This window comes from Oncorhynchus masou, chromosome 27 (assembly GCF_036934945.1).
Source record: "Oncorhynchus masou masou isolate Uvic2021 chromosome 27, UVic_Omas_1.1, whole genome shotgun sequence".
Classification (NCBI taxonomy): Eukaryota; Metazoa; Chordata; class Actinopteri; order Salmoniformes; family Salmonidae; genus Oncorhynchus; species Oncorhynchus masou.
This window is the reverse complement of record NC_088238.1, coordinates 53557581-53572535: the sequence shown is the minus strand read 5'-3', so window position 1 is coordinate 53572535 and position 14955 is coordinate 53557581. Positions and strand designations below refer to the sequence as shown.

The following is a 14955-nucleotide window of genomic DNA, read 5'->3' as shown; positions in this document are numbered from 1 at the left end:
CCAACAGGTTCCAGGCGTGCTCAATGGGATTGAGATCCGGGCCCTTCCCTGGCCATGTCAGAACACTGACATTCCTGTCTTGCAGGAAGTCACGCACAGAACGAGCAGTATGGCTGGTGGCATTGCCATGCTGGAGGGTCATGTCAGGATGAGCCTGCAGGAAGGGTACCTACCGTCTGTAAGCTGTTAGTCTTAACGACCGTTCCACAGGTGCATGTTCATTAATTGTTTATGGTTCATTGAACAAGCATGGGAAACAGTGTTTAAACCTTTACAATGAAGATCTGTGAAGTTATTTGGAGTTTTATAAATTATCTTTGAAAGACCGTATTTAACTTGGGTCAAACGTTCCACGTAGCCTATAAGTGAAGTAATCTGTCTGTAATCAATTGTTGGAAAGATTACTTGTGTCATGGACAAAGTAGATGTCCTAACCGACTTGCCAAAACTAGTTTATTGACAAGAAATTTGTGGAATGGTTGAAAAACTAGTTTTAATGACTTCAACCTAAGTGTATGTAAACTTCTGACTTCAACTGTATATACTGAGCTCAAATAGGCAAAGAGAAACTTCAGTCCATCATTACTTTAAGACATGAAGGTCAGTCAATCAGGAACATTTCAATAACTTTTAATGTTTCTTCAAGTACAGTCGCAATAACTATCAAGCACTAACATGAAACTAGCTCTCATGAGGACTGCCACAGGAATGTAAGACCCAGAGTTACCTCTGCTGCAGACAATATGTTCATTAGAGTTAACTGCACCTCATATTGCAGCCCAAATAAATGCTTCACAGAGTTCAAGTAACAGACACATCTCAACATCAACTGTTCAGAGGAGACTGTGTAAATCAGGCCTTCATGGTGAAATTGCTGCAAAGAAACCACTGCTAAAGGACACCAATAAGAAGAAAAGACTTGCTTGGGCCAAGAAACACGAGGAATGGACATTTGACCCGTTGAAATCTGTCCTTTGGTCTGATGAGTCCAAATGTTGCTGTGTCTTTGTGAGACGCAGAGTAGGTGAACAGAGGATCTCTTTATGTATGATTCCCACCGTGAATCATGGAGGAGGTGTGAGGGTTCTTTGCTCGTGACAGTGTCTGTGATTTATTTAGAATTCAAGGTATACTGAATCAGCATGGCTACCACAGCATTCTGCAGCGATATGCCATCCCATTTTGTTTGCCCATAGTGGGACTATAATTTGTTTTTCAACAGGACAATGACCCAAAACATACCTCCAGGCTGTGTAAGGGCTATTTGACCAAGAAGGAGTGTGATGGAGTGCGGCATCAGGTGACCTGGCTTCCACAATCACCCAATCTCAACCCAATTGAGATGGTTTGGGATGAGTTGGACCTCAGAGTGAAGGAAAAGCAGCCAACAAGTTCTCAACATATGTGGGAACTCCTTCAAGACTGTTGGAACAGCATTCCTCATGAAGCTGGTTGAGAGAATGCCAAGAGTCTGCAAAGCTGTCATCAAGGCAAAGGGTGGCTACTTTGAAGAATCTCAAATATAAAATATTTGATTTAACACTTTTTTGGTTTCCACATGATTCCATATGTGTTATTTCATAGCTTAGAATTGTGTGAAATTATGCTATAAAACATTTTCAGTCACTGCCATTGCAAAATGTTTAGAACTGCATATACAAAATAAAAATAAATTACATTCTTTGGTCATTGTTTATTTTTTCAGCTCAGCAGTTATGGTGGATCAAGAAGCAAAAAGTTGTAACGGTCGGCAGACATCAACATTCAAGACCCAATCAAAGAGTGTGGCCCACTGATTGTCATGGTGAACGTCCAATCGTTTTTCGAGGAAGTTAAGGAATGGCAGACTGACACTATTCGTTTAAACCAATGAAACGTGGGAACGTTTAGGCTGGCGCTGGTCTATACCAATAGTAGAGTTTCGCTGTACAGGTTCTCGGTATCCTCCTTTGCGATATTTCGCTGTGCGCCATTTTATGTTCCCCAGCTCGAGTGGAGAAGGTTGTGGATGTCGTTCAATGTAATATTTGTTTATCTATTTACAAGCGTTGGTAACCTACTTTAATTTGATACAACAGAGCACCTTTGGAAATGGCTACGGGAGCGAATGCAACCCCTCTAGGGAAGCTGCACCCGAGTATCGGCGCTAAACGAGGTTTTGATGCTGGGCCTGGTGCGGGGTTAATGCCTCCACCCGGGCCTCCTGTGGCCTTTCCTTCGATACCAAATTTTCAGCCACCAATTCCCAACGTGTCTTTCCCGCAAGCTCACCCGGTGTTTACTGCGGTGGCTGCTTTTCCCACCCCACCACAACCACCCCAAGGTGCCGGAATGCAGCCCCAGTCAGGTAAGCTAGGCTAGCTAGCGAGCTAAACAGCGTGGAGAAAGTCCTTCACAGTGTTGGACTGTGTTGTGGGTTGAGCAGCTAAAGTAGCTTGCTAACACCCCATATTAGCTAGCCAACATTATCGATGTTTCATATGCTGAAATGTATTTAACTAATTGCAATGCGAAATACACTTAGTACATTAGTAATATGTGCCAAGTGAAGTGAACAGTATTCTAGCCAACGACGTAATTAACGTTAAACACAATATTTGTTATAACTGGTTCAACGTTAACTGGTCATTTAACCATGCACGGTAGTTATTAGGACATCGTCTTTTTAACTAACGTTACTTAGGTGTCTGTTTAGGAAATCGTAAATTGTACATTATCAGTCAACATGTATAAGACCCCACGTTGAGAATACCCTCTTTCTCACCTGTCAGACTTCGGTCAGAAAAAAGCCAGGAAAAGGAGCCGCTGGAATAGTGAAACACCCGACCAGAAGACCGTCATTCCTGGTATGCCCACTGTCATCCCGCCTGGACTGACTCGGGATCAGGAGAAGGCCTATATAGGTAACTTGCTAACTTGCACAGTACAGTTCTGTTATATAGTAGTGGACATGAATTTACAAGCTAGTGTTTAGATTTACAGTATTAACTTCCTTGTTCTTTACCTGTCCCTGTGAGATCCAGTTGCCTAGTGTTTTCCCCCCCTCACTTTCTGAGTATTGAAATGTTATGTATAGTTCATGACATGTTTGCTGAATTTCATCAGTTAGAGCATATTGAAACAGTCCGTGTTGAGTCACTCACCCCACTTTGGGAGAGCAATGTCCTGACTAGTGCATAACCACGAAAGGGTTGATTTGCATTGAAGGTGATTCAAGTACAGTATTTGCCAATGCATAGACAACTTTGCAACTCAAGCTATAGTGTGGAATCGTATCGCTCTACCTAACGAAATTCAGTATTTTTAACCAACGTGAGTATACTAACTTGTGGATGTGGGGTGTAAAAGAAGGCCTTTATCCTAAGGAGTTACAGTAATGTGGTTCTCCTATAGCACTTTTTTTTTGTGGCATCAGGGTTTGCATACCACTGGACATCCATTAGCAAAAAAGAGAGGTGTCACTGTCTCTTGGGATGAAGGGATTGACCAATGTTGTCCTTGTGACATGCTAAAATTTTTCTTAATATCATACATGTGAGTTTAGTGTATGAGCAATGCTACTTAAAGGGCAAAAAGCAAAATACTAATTTCCTGTGCATCCTTTAGAATAGGCACTAATTTGGATGTTTTAAGACCCAGTTAGTTTAAGAAACGGTCATCTTGACTCTAAATACCTTCCAACAGTAGTGTAACACCACCAAACCGGCCTTGGTGCAGCTGGTATTTAATCCTAGATGCCTTTGCCTGCCGTTGTGCCCTTGCACAAGGCACTTAACCCCTCACAACAACTTCTCCATTGGTGCCCCCTGATCCAACCTCTCCAACCTGTATTGTATGTGTGTCATTTGGAGGGGTTTGGATAAAGTGGAAGTCAGATTTCAGTTGAGTCTGTCTACATGTCAGTAACAGAATGGGTTATTGATGTTGAGTCATTGTTAATGGTTGGTCTTCCTTGGTATGTAAACATTCATTTGTGCCTGCCTTCTGTTCTTACTTTTTATTTTTCCTTTGTTCATTCACCACAATAACCACACAAGAAGTTCAAAAGGATTTGTTGGAAGTGTGTAAGATGAAATAGCAGTGAAATATCAATTCACAGTTGCTATGTTCATCTCATTTGAATCTTGTCAGGAAGGGGTGGGAGTTTTTGGAGGTTGGGGAGGACTGGTTTACATTTGGTCGTAACTCCTATACAGAAATGTGCATGTGATGAGTGATTTATTTTTGTTCCTTCCTATTTTACATAACCAATAGCACCTTGGCTGTAGAGCCACTGGTGTGCAGACAGTGACTCTCTATTGGCTCATTGAACTTTATTAATGTTATATTGTGTTAGGACGACTTGTGGATTGAGTTTCCCTATTCTACTAAAGCCACAATTAACTATGATCGTATAACAAAGGTCACATTATTATTATTATTATTATTATTATGATAATAATATTACAAATTGAAATGAATCTACATGCCTATAATAGGGTTTGGAATGTGGTTATTTTATGCCGGTAGGCATGGAACCCTGCTCTAATGACCCTCTGAAATGTTGCTGTACATATAAACCCTTCCTTCATTAATGGGATGCCAAATTTTGCATATGTACATAACATCCATGCATATGTAAAACACATCCTGGGGCTTGTTATTTCCAGATGACAGTTCACTTTCCGTTCAATGAATTGGCTCTATAGAGTTTTGCATGGCCATTTCGGTACATCCATTTCCCCTGGAAATGAGGAAGGGTTTTACTGTTGTAGAATATTTGCTGGAATTCAGGAGTATACTTTATTCCCCTTGTGTTTTAATGTAAATGTTTAATCATTCATTGTAATCATGTTTTTTTTGCCTCTAAACAAATGAGACGGTGCTCTAATTTAGAAAGCACCGTTTCCAGATTAATGTTATGGTGGTAACTGCATTTCTCTCCATCCTTCTTGTTTTTCTTTCCTAACCTGAATTCTTCCAGTCCAACTGCAGATTGAAGACCTGACTCGTAAACTGCGTACAGGAGACCTGGGAATCCCTGTTAACCCTGAGGACAGGTCGGGAAAAGTTTTAAACCCACGAACAGTAACATTTTCTCTACCTTGTTCTTTTGACGCCAAATGTTGGTCTTTGGGAAATTATACATAATTTTCAGAAGATGCTTTAGGTCTTGAAGTGTAGTAGATTTAGTATCCATTCACTAGTGGTAGAGGCATATTGTGACATAGTAGCGTAATTTTCTCAGTTTATATTTTCTTCAGTAGTAAGTACACAGGGATGTCCTACTTCTAGGCTCTTATAGTTATAACTTCCAGGGCGTCAGAAGACTAAAGATTTGACTCTGAATACTGTATTACATTTCAGTGTGACATCCAACCATTTTAAATTGTAATTTTGAAAAAGTGACGAATGATAGAAACCTTTGGGCTCTTTAGTTAAGATAAGGTGTGAAGTTACCATGGGCACCTTTCCGGTTAACTTGGTGTCCTTCAAGTATTTCCAGCTTATGTTTACACCTATCTAAATTAGCGTCATAAGTTTATATTGTTCTTATATTCCTCAATGATTTTCTTAAATGGCATCATTGTCTCCTGACAGATGGTATTATTACTAATCACAAGTCAAAAAACAATTACCCTCATTCTGAATATCTATATAATATATATCCCACTGCATTAGCTGTAACATCTATGTTAATGATGTGCAGTGTCTTATTTGTTTTGTGCATGCATCCTGATTTATACATTCTGTCAACTCAGATGTTGACTTGACTGTGTGTGCCATTTTGATTATTGATGGAGACATTTTTCTTCAACACTGCAGGTTTGGGTCAATACTTATGAATCTAAGTTAATCTTATTGTTCATTTAGCAGCTTATGGTTGATAATATTTGTATATTTTAGTGATTGCCAGAATGCATATTTCAGTCTCCTTGACTAGTCAGGTAGCTGTAAGGTATGGGGAGTCTAGCATCTTAAATAGTTACATAATGATATACTGTTTGCAATTTGAACAACGAGGTCAAGTATAGTTTTCAGTAATGGGTTTCTTTAGGATAACCTGCTTCTGCCAGTGCTTGACATGACAAAAAAACATCCTGATGTGTTTCTCTGGTCTTGTCTCGTCAATTCAAGTGGTCCAACCATTGTCAGACTCCACCTGAATCCTGACAAATTAACTTTTAACCGTTGGGTGTTTTTCCATGGTCATTAATGGGTTTTCCATAATGAGGCTTCTGGATCTTCCACCCATGGGGGGGGGGGTTCCACAGTATTCCAGGTGGAACTCTAGGGCTCTGGAGGAGAACTCCTCCGATCCTGACTATTCCGGAATGACACAGACCGGCTCTGACACTTTAGTTTGCATAAGCATCTATTATTCCAGCAGGAAATGTCATGTTGTTTTTATGAGTGTGAGATTGATATCTCTTTGTTGGCCACAGTCCCTGTTGTCTGTACTTGACATAGTTTCATTATCTTAATCAGACGTTTCCACAGCGACAGCAAAAAGCTCATCCCAGGACGCTAATAACGTCACTCCTCCACTCCCAACAAATAACGGGAGTGTTTCAGGTTGTCCGCAGTGGAAATTTCAAGATGTATAAAAAGAAACCTTTCCTATACATTTCCTCCTGAATTGTTCATCGACCAGACCTCATTTGTGGGAGAGTGCACAATGAAAAGGGTTAACGTCTAATCATAATTCATTTTCTCTAACCCCAAATTACCCCTTGTCACCTTAACCTTTTTCAAGCACAGAGCCTCTTTAACGCAGCGAAACAGGTTTTCAGGTGTTCCATCCAAGGGGAAGGTATGGACCTGGCTTTAACACCCTCTCCACCTCGGCATCCATTATGGCAGTCTTACTCCCAAAGCCAGCGGTTCCTTTAGGAATGCAATGCTTTTTTTTAAACGTTTTTATTTTTTATTGCCCACCCCTTTCACATTACATCCTGTATGCAGGATTAATTATTTCCGTCTTGTCTACATAGATTTAGTTGTTGAAGTGGTGGTTGGCCTTTCAGAATAGTCTTTATTACTTATCGCAAGGTGATATGTCCCCATTTTTCAGATGTAAATAAAATCCCAGAAACCATTTGGCCAGTCAAACGCTACAGCATTGTAGCAACAAATGTCCCTTTGTGAATGCAGGAAGTAAAGCCAAATAGCTATCACATAGCCATTCCTATGAGAGATGACTTTGTTTTTTCCCAGTGTGACCAACTGCTTACCATAACCATTGTTTCTCTTGCCTCCCCTTCACTGAGAAGTGGCACGGGGACATGACATTATCAAGTCTACCTTAAAAAGAGCTTTTTTGGTAACAATGTTATTCAAGGCTTAGACATAGGGAAACTTGAGTATGATTGTCAATGGTCTTAGTTCTCCCTCCAGTTGGAGATATTAATGGTTGCCTGTCTGTACTCTCTACCCCTCCCCCAGATCCCCGTCTCCAGAGCCCATCTATAACAGCGAGGGCAAGAGGCTGAACACCAGGGAGTACCGCACACGCAAGAAGATCGAGGAGGAGCGTCATTCCCTCATCACCGATATGGTGGCACTCAACCCTGAGTTCAAGCCCCCCGCTGACTACAAGTGTGTGCCCTATTCCCCTATCTGCTAATATAGTCTTGTTTATTTGGATCCCCATTAGCTGTTACTACAGCAACAGCTGTTTATAGTCTAGTTTCTTCCCACACCCCCAGAATGTTCTTTCTTGTTTATTCGCTGTTTAAATGGCACTTCATGGTTGGTCTGAGTTTCAGAACTATTGCTATGTCTCTGCTGGTTTTTTAATGAGTTCTGAGAACAGCCATGCTTCAAATGTTATTTAGCAGATGTTATTGTGGGTGTCTCGAAGTGCTTGCCTTCCTAGCTCCAACAATGTGGTAGTATCTAACAATACACCCAAATATTTAAGTATTAGGATGAGCGATATTGGAGTGGCTTTGACTAGGATACAGTATATGCATATGAAATGAGAAACTCTTCCCTTTGGCTTGAATGTGTAGAGACTGGGTTGTACCCTTCACTATACTAAACATGAATATCCCCCACAGGCCCCCAGCTACCAGAGTCAACGACAAGGTGATGATTCCACAGGACGAGTACCCAGAGATCAACTTTGTTGGCCTGCTGATTGGACCACGGTGAGTTACAGGCCTTTACCATAGGGGTGGGAGTTTGCTAGGGACCTCACAATATGATATTCTTGCAATTTGATGTTCCAAACATATTGTTCAACATATGTCAAGAGAGCCATGAGAAAACAAGTTTTGATCAGTCATAGAAATAGAAGTGCTAACACCAAATTCGCTCTGTATCTTAAAAAGGATATGGGGAGCAAGTTATGAAGGTACAGCCAACTAGCACAACAATAATATTGCGGTATTATGAAAACGATACGATATATCCTCAAATTAATATCCCAATTATGTAACTGTATCAGTCCCCCCCCCCAAACCCATAAAAAATGGTTCTATATAATATTCCTGTGTTGTGGGTCTATTGGCAAGTACAGTGAAATGCCTTAGACCCCAACAATGCAGTAATCAATAACAATGTAATACTACAAATAACAAGCTAGAAAATAAACACACGATATATATACAAAGTAAGCCTACTGTACACAGGGTCCGTACCATATTTACAATGTGCAGGGGGATACTGAATCGATAGAGGTAGATATGTCTAGGGGTAAGGTGACTAGGCATCAGGATATATGATAAAAAGAGTAGCAGCAGTGTATATGATTGTGTGTGCAAATGGAGTGAGTGTTTTTGTGTGTTGGAGTATCAGTGCATAGCGTGTAGGGCCCTGTGTGTGCATAGAGATGGTGCTAAAATACAAAGGTCAACCCAGCTAGTCTGTGGAGCCATTTAGTTAGCCTTTTGGCATGGAGATAGAAGCTGTTCAGGAGCCTGTTGGTCTCAAACTTGATGCACCGGTACCGCCTGCCGTGCGGAAGCAGAGGAAACAGTCTTGGGTGGTAGCTCAGTAGGTGGTGCTGATTCCTTACATCTCACACACACATGCTGAGGATATTACTTGTGTCCTTGCAGTGGCAACACCCTGAAGAACATAGAGAAGGAGTGCTGTGCCAAGATCATGATCCGTGGTAAGGGCTCGGTAAAGGAGGGCAAGGTGGGCCGTAAGGATGGCCAAATGCTGCCAGGGGAGGACGAGCCGCTGCACGCTCTGGTCACCGCCAACACCATGGAGAACGTCAAGAAGGCTGTGGAACAGGTTAGCCCATCATAACGTCTACTGCAGGCTTTCCCGAACTCGGTCCTCGGGACCCTAAGGAGTGCACGTTTTGGGTTTTGCCCCAGCACTACACAGCAGTTTCAAAGAATCACCAAATCATCAATATTTGAATCATTTGTGTAGAGTTAAAACAAAAAACAAAACTTGCACCCCTTGGGGTCCCACGGTCCAGCGTTTGGGGAAACGCTGGTCTACTGGCTTACCTCTTGTCACTGTCCACTCGTATAATACTATAACGAGCTAGTGCTATGCATTTCTATGTTAATTTGCATACATGTTTAAGGGTTGTCCACTATGGTGTGTCCCGTAGATCCGCACCATCCTGAAGCAGGGGATCGAGACCCCTGAGGACCAGAACGACTTGAGGAAGATGCAGCTGAGAGAGCTGGCCAGACTCAACGGAACCCTGAGAGAGGACGACAACAGGTGAGCCTGCCAAGTTCTGATATCAGCCATTCTGTGGATGTTGGATAATCCCAGGTGCCTGGATAACTGTGCTCATTGCTTCACCCATCTGTTTCCCCCACAGAATCCTACGTCCGTGGCAGAGCACTGAACCCCGCAGCGTCACCAACACCACCCTTTGTACCAAGTGTGGCGGTGCAGGCCACATCTCCTCAGACTGCAAGTTCACCAGGTAACTTACCAGCTACGTACTCTGTTACATCAATTATTCCTGCTCAGAAATAAGTATTTTTGCTTGCACACATGGAATTACTTTGAAATTAGATTATTCTTATAAGGTACCCAAAATAGTTTTTTGGCTAGCCCAATCTAGTACTAGAGATTATGCAGGAACTTGCCCCTTGAGGCGTTACAGTCCGACTGGAAGTGTTGAGCCTGTGTTGTGAGGGGCGTAGAATGACCGGGCTAGGTCCATGCCGGGGATCTGGAACAGTGGGTACTTGGAGTGATCATAGCTCCGACATAAACACCAAAGAAAATTTCTATAAAAATTTCTAGAAACGTACCATGCATTAAAAGGACCTCTCTCTCCAGCTCCTTTGCTGCACCCAGGGCCGGTGAGCCCCCCCAGTCTGCCCAGGACAAGGCCCGTATGGACAAGGAATACCTGTCCCTCATGGCGGAGCTGGGCGAGGCCCCTGTACCCTCTTCTGGTGGGGGACACTCCAACAATCAGAACAGCGGCCACAACAGAGGCAGCAACAACCAGCCACCGCCGGTGAGTTGAATGTAGTGACTAACACGACCTGAGCTTCAATTGTTTTCAAAAATCTACACATCAAAATAGGCCTTCTGTTCCATGCCAGAGATTCATGGAGACTTCATTGGTTCCTTCGTGGAGTTCAGTTTCATCAACGGACGAGCTTAGACTACATGATAAACCGTGCAAGTCATGGAATCCCGAAAAGTGCCTCTTGTCTGACTGTATGTTTGTGCTGCAGAGCCGTCCTCCCTGGATGAACTCTGGCCAGTCTGAGAACAGGAACTTCCACAGCATGCACGGAGGCCACGGTGGTCATGGCAACCAACACGGTGGTCATGGCAACCACGGGGGTCATGGAGGTCACGGAGGCCACCACAACTTCCCTCCCCCCATGTCCAACATGGGAGGACACCCCATGCCCCCCAACAACGGTATGCCACCCCGTGGATGCAGCCCCCACCGCCCCCCATGGGCCAGGGACACGGACACCATATGGGTAAGAGAGACACTGATAAGACACATCTTTGTTGTTTTTGCCGGTCTCTGTTTTGTTTTCCCTTTTTGTAAACTGTTTTTGTGGTGTCATGTACACATGAAGCAGTCTGTTTGGTCTTTGCAGTCGAATCAGTTATAACACCGCAATTGTATCCTGTAGTCCCTTACACTCGTACCTGGGTTGAGTTGGCAATAGAACAGGCCTTCACATGATGTTCACCAGACCCAGATTTATAATGGACTTTTTTTGGATCGCGAAAACAACCGTAATTGTGTGACTGCGGCGATGCAGGGCAGTGTTCTAATCAAAAGAACCCCAAATGTGCTTCATGTTGTTCCTCAACGGCACAGCTAGCAGAGCTCAAACCAGCACCTTGACTATTATTATTATTATTGCAATTGTTTTTATTACTTTTTAAACGTATTGAAGACTTGAGTCATAAGTGCATTGAAATGACAGGAACTGTGTACACTTTGGAGAGGTTGGATTTTACAAACATTGTTCAACTGACGACCAAGGTCAGCCTGCAGGCACCCTTCACGCTCGAGAGCGATGAGCCAAGTAAAGCCCTCTGGCCAAACCCTCTCCTAACCTGGATGACGCTGGGCCAATTGTGCGGCTTCCTATGAAACTGCTGGCCACGGCCGGTTGTGGCACAGCCCGGGAATTAACCCGGGTCTGTAATAATGCCTCTCACTGCGATGCAGTGCCTTAGATCGCTGCACCACTCAGAAGGCCCCCAATTAGACCTTTTACTCAAACCCTAGTAATTCCTTTGTCATGTAGCAGCTTCCCCACATTTTTCCAGGCATTTTCTTACGTTACTGAATGTATCCAGAGTATTTTCAGATTTCTTTATCAACAAATGTGGGGGAAAGTACAGTAAATGGAAAATGCACACAAAAATCAAGTGTGTTTGGATTCAGTCTTGTGTCGGATGAGGTGTTGTCCGTCTTTGGTCTAATAATTAAAACTGTTCCCTTTTTAGATTGCTACTGTGTATATTCTGTTTATCTCTTCTGTGAGGAACATTTCCATTTAGGCCCATTCCCACGAGTGTAAAGTGTTTATATTTTCTCTTATTTGTGTTCAGGTCTGTTGCCTCCACCCATGATGCCACCACCACCTCCACCCCCAAACAACCAGCCTCCCCCTCCACCCTCGGGTCCCCTGCCTCCATGGCAACAGCAGGCCCCTCCGCCCCCTCCCACCAGCAGCATGGCCACTAGTGCACCACTGCCATGGCAACAGAGTAAGAACACTAGCATTGAATCAGTGCAGCGTGTTATTTCTAGTGTCTCCCACTAACTAAAGTTATTTCCTCCCCAGATACGACAACAACGTCCAGTCCTGGCACTGGCAACCTGCCCCCCTGGCAGCAGCCCCAACAGTCCGCTGCCTCGGCTGCCCAGCCCCCCCCCCCCATGGGCAACCCCTCCATGGTCCCCCCTCCGCCCGGAGTCCAGCCCCCTCTCCCCCCCGGCGCCCCACCTCCCCCTCCTCCCCCACCCCCCGGCTCGGCCGGCATGATGTATGCCCCTCCACCTCCCCCTCCGCCCATGGATCCCTCCAACTTTGTCACCATGATGGGGATGGGGGTGCCAGGAATGCCCCCCTTCGGTATGCCCCCTGCGCCTCCACCGCCACCCCCCCAAAATTAAACACCCACTGAACCTTCTTAAACACAGTCCTGCTTAGCATGCAGAGAAGCTCCTCAAACAAGAGGGAGGTAGTGTGGTTAAATTTGTACATTTGCTTAACTTAATGTTTCTGTTAAAGTTGGTGTGTTTGATCACTCTTACGTTCTGTCTTTTTTTTCTGTTGATTTTTTGGGGATTTTTTTTCCAGGGTTTACTCCCTCCATGATTGGTTTATGACTCACTTTGCATACCAAATAACCCACCTCAGACATGTATATGCTTTGGTTTGCCGACTGGACTATGAATGTCCTATTCTCATTCCTTAGTTCTACCTAAAAGTATAACTAGTGTGTTTTTCTGAGTTATAACAGGCTTATAAGCTGTTTGATGGATATTTACCTTGGATACATTGGTTATGGGGTGATCTATTAAAGTTGAGCTCAAGCTTAGTCATCATTTTGTCATCATCTACAGGACATTTTACTGTTCAGATTATCCAGCCAATTTTGTAGGCATGGTAGTCCAATGGTTTCGGCCTTCATTCATCGTCATGTTCTATTCACTTGCTATTGGTTCCACTGAGCTGAATATTTTTCTGCTGTTTTTCTAATTGAACCCGATGTGAAGTGTAATTGCTCAAATTTCTTGGACGTCGCATCTCCCTCTTGATTATTTTGTCTGAAAAACGGGTCTTTGTTGTACTGTTTATTATTATTATTTTTTTAAGAAAACAACCTGTGCATTTCAGCAGTTTCTGGTGAGCTTTTTCCCAAGACAATTAATTTAGGTCCACGTGGATGCAGCAGGGAATAGGATTTTGCATCCTACAGCTGATTGGCTTAAGAGATGCTCTGAGCAACTTAAATTCTAAGGAAGTCTGATTGGATGCTTACTTGTTCTGTTAACAACCTTTCCCCTCCATGCTTGTATTGCTTCAGCAAAACCCTATTTCAGTTCCCTTTAGTTACTTGAGTTCATGAGGAAAAGAATAAACTGTTAGATGACATTATACAATTGTAATTTTTACTCTATTTTTGGAAATGGTTTGTCAGCCTTGTGTTGGGTCTAGCCTGAATTTAATAGTCCTTGCAATGTTGCAATGTTGCTTGATTGTTTATTAAACTCATCTTTAACTAATTTTGCAGTCTGTTTTGCTTTTCTCTGCCTTGTAAACTGTCTTTCCTCAATGACACTTGAATACAGCTTCCACAGACAATTGTTTTGACCTGTAGTCTAGACCGAAGGCTTGCTGGCTCAGCCTCACTTTAGATAAAAGCACAGTGGTATAGGCACAGATAGGACAAAGATCCAGATATTTCACTGGATGTTAATGCAAAGCATCTGCTTGGTGTTTCCACTCACTACCAAATATGCTAGTGAGAGGAAGCCCATTGGCGTGCAGTGGGAGAAGATGGAGCGAGATGCATTTTGGCAGATATTCTACAATATTTTTAATTGAAACATTTGATCTCAATACTGTTTTCTGTTCCCAAAACTAGAATCTTATGAACAAACAAAGTTTGAAATTGAGTAACTGCACACGCACTTCAGAGTAGGCATTCCAAAATGAAAATATGCAGATAATACTAGAACACTTCAATTAGATCTCGCTTGCTCATGCTGGGCTCTGCCCCGCTCCTTGTTCTGCCCACAATGGCTAATGTATTCCCATTGGAAACGACAGGCTGTGGTTTGTCTTGGTTTAGTTGTAAAAAATCTTTGGTATGAGGCTGTTTTCTGTGTACTACACTATCTGCACTCCGGCATCCAATAAGTTTTGTTTAACTGTTGTCTCCTATGCTCTATCACAGACTTTCGGCTGTGGTAAGGCGAAAGCAACCAACTGATGTCGGGGAGGTGCATCTGCAACAGCCGAAAGTTGGACTCTAATCAAATCAAACAAGTTTATTTGTCACGTGCCCTGAATACAACAGGTGTAGACCTTACAGTGAAATGCTTACTTAAAGGCTCTAACCAATAGTGCAAAAAAGGTATTAGGTGAATAATGGGTAAGTAAGGAAATAAAAACAGTAAAAAGCCAGTGGAAAAACAGGCAGCTTGGCCCCAGTGATGTACTGGGCCGTACGCGCTACCCTCTGTAGTGCCTTGCGGTCGGAGGCCAAGCAAGTTGCCGTACCAGGCAGTGATGCAACCAGTCAGGATGCTCTCGATGGTGCAGCTGTAGAACCTTTTGAGGATCTCAGAACCCATGCCAAATCTTTTTAGTTTCCCGAGGGGGAATAGGATTTGTCGTGCCCTCCTCACGACTGTCTTGGTGTGTTTGGACCATTCTAGTTTGTTGGTGATGTGGACACCATGGAACTTGAAGCTCTCAACCTGCTCCACTACAGCCCCATCGATGAGAATGGGGCGTACTCGGTCCTCCTTTACATGTAGTCCAC

General features: G+C 43.3%; 1 protein-coding gene and 1 non-coding gene across 2 annotated transcripts; both read left to right on the top strand.

Annotated features, from left to right (window-relative positions):
- Positions 1-1936: 1936 nt before the first annotated feature.
- Positions 1937-13690, top strand: LOC135516406 (splicing factor 1-like). The gene is given in 13 exon segments (XM_064940687.1): positions 1937-2347; positions 2772-2903; positions 4964-5039; positions 7426-7578; positions 8043-8132; positions 9045-9228; positions 9560-9675; positions 9779-9886; positions 10249-10432; positions 10656-10854; positions 10857-10913; positions 12007-12165; positions 12243-13690. Coding segments are annotated over 13 exon segments (2046 nt in total). The 5' UTR covers positions 1937-2091; the 3' UTR covers positions 12575-13690.
- On the top strand, positions 10048-10179 carry LOC135516622 (small nucleolar RNA SNORA17). Its single transcript, XR_010451968.1, has one exon. It is a non-coding gene; the product is annotated as a small nucleolar RNA SNORA17 (small nucleolar RNA).
- Positions 13691-14955: the final 1265 nt, after the last annotated feature.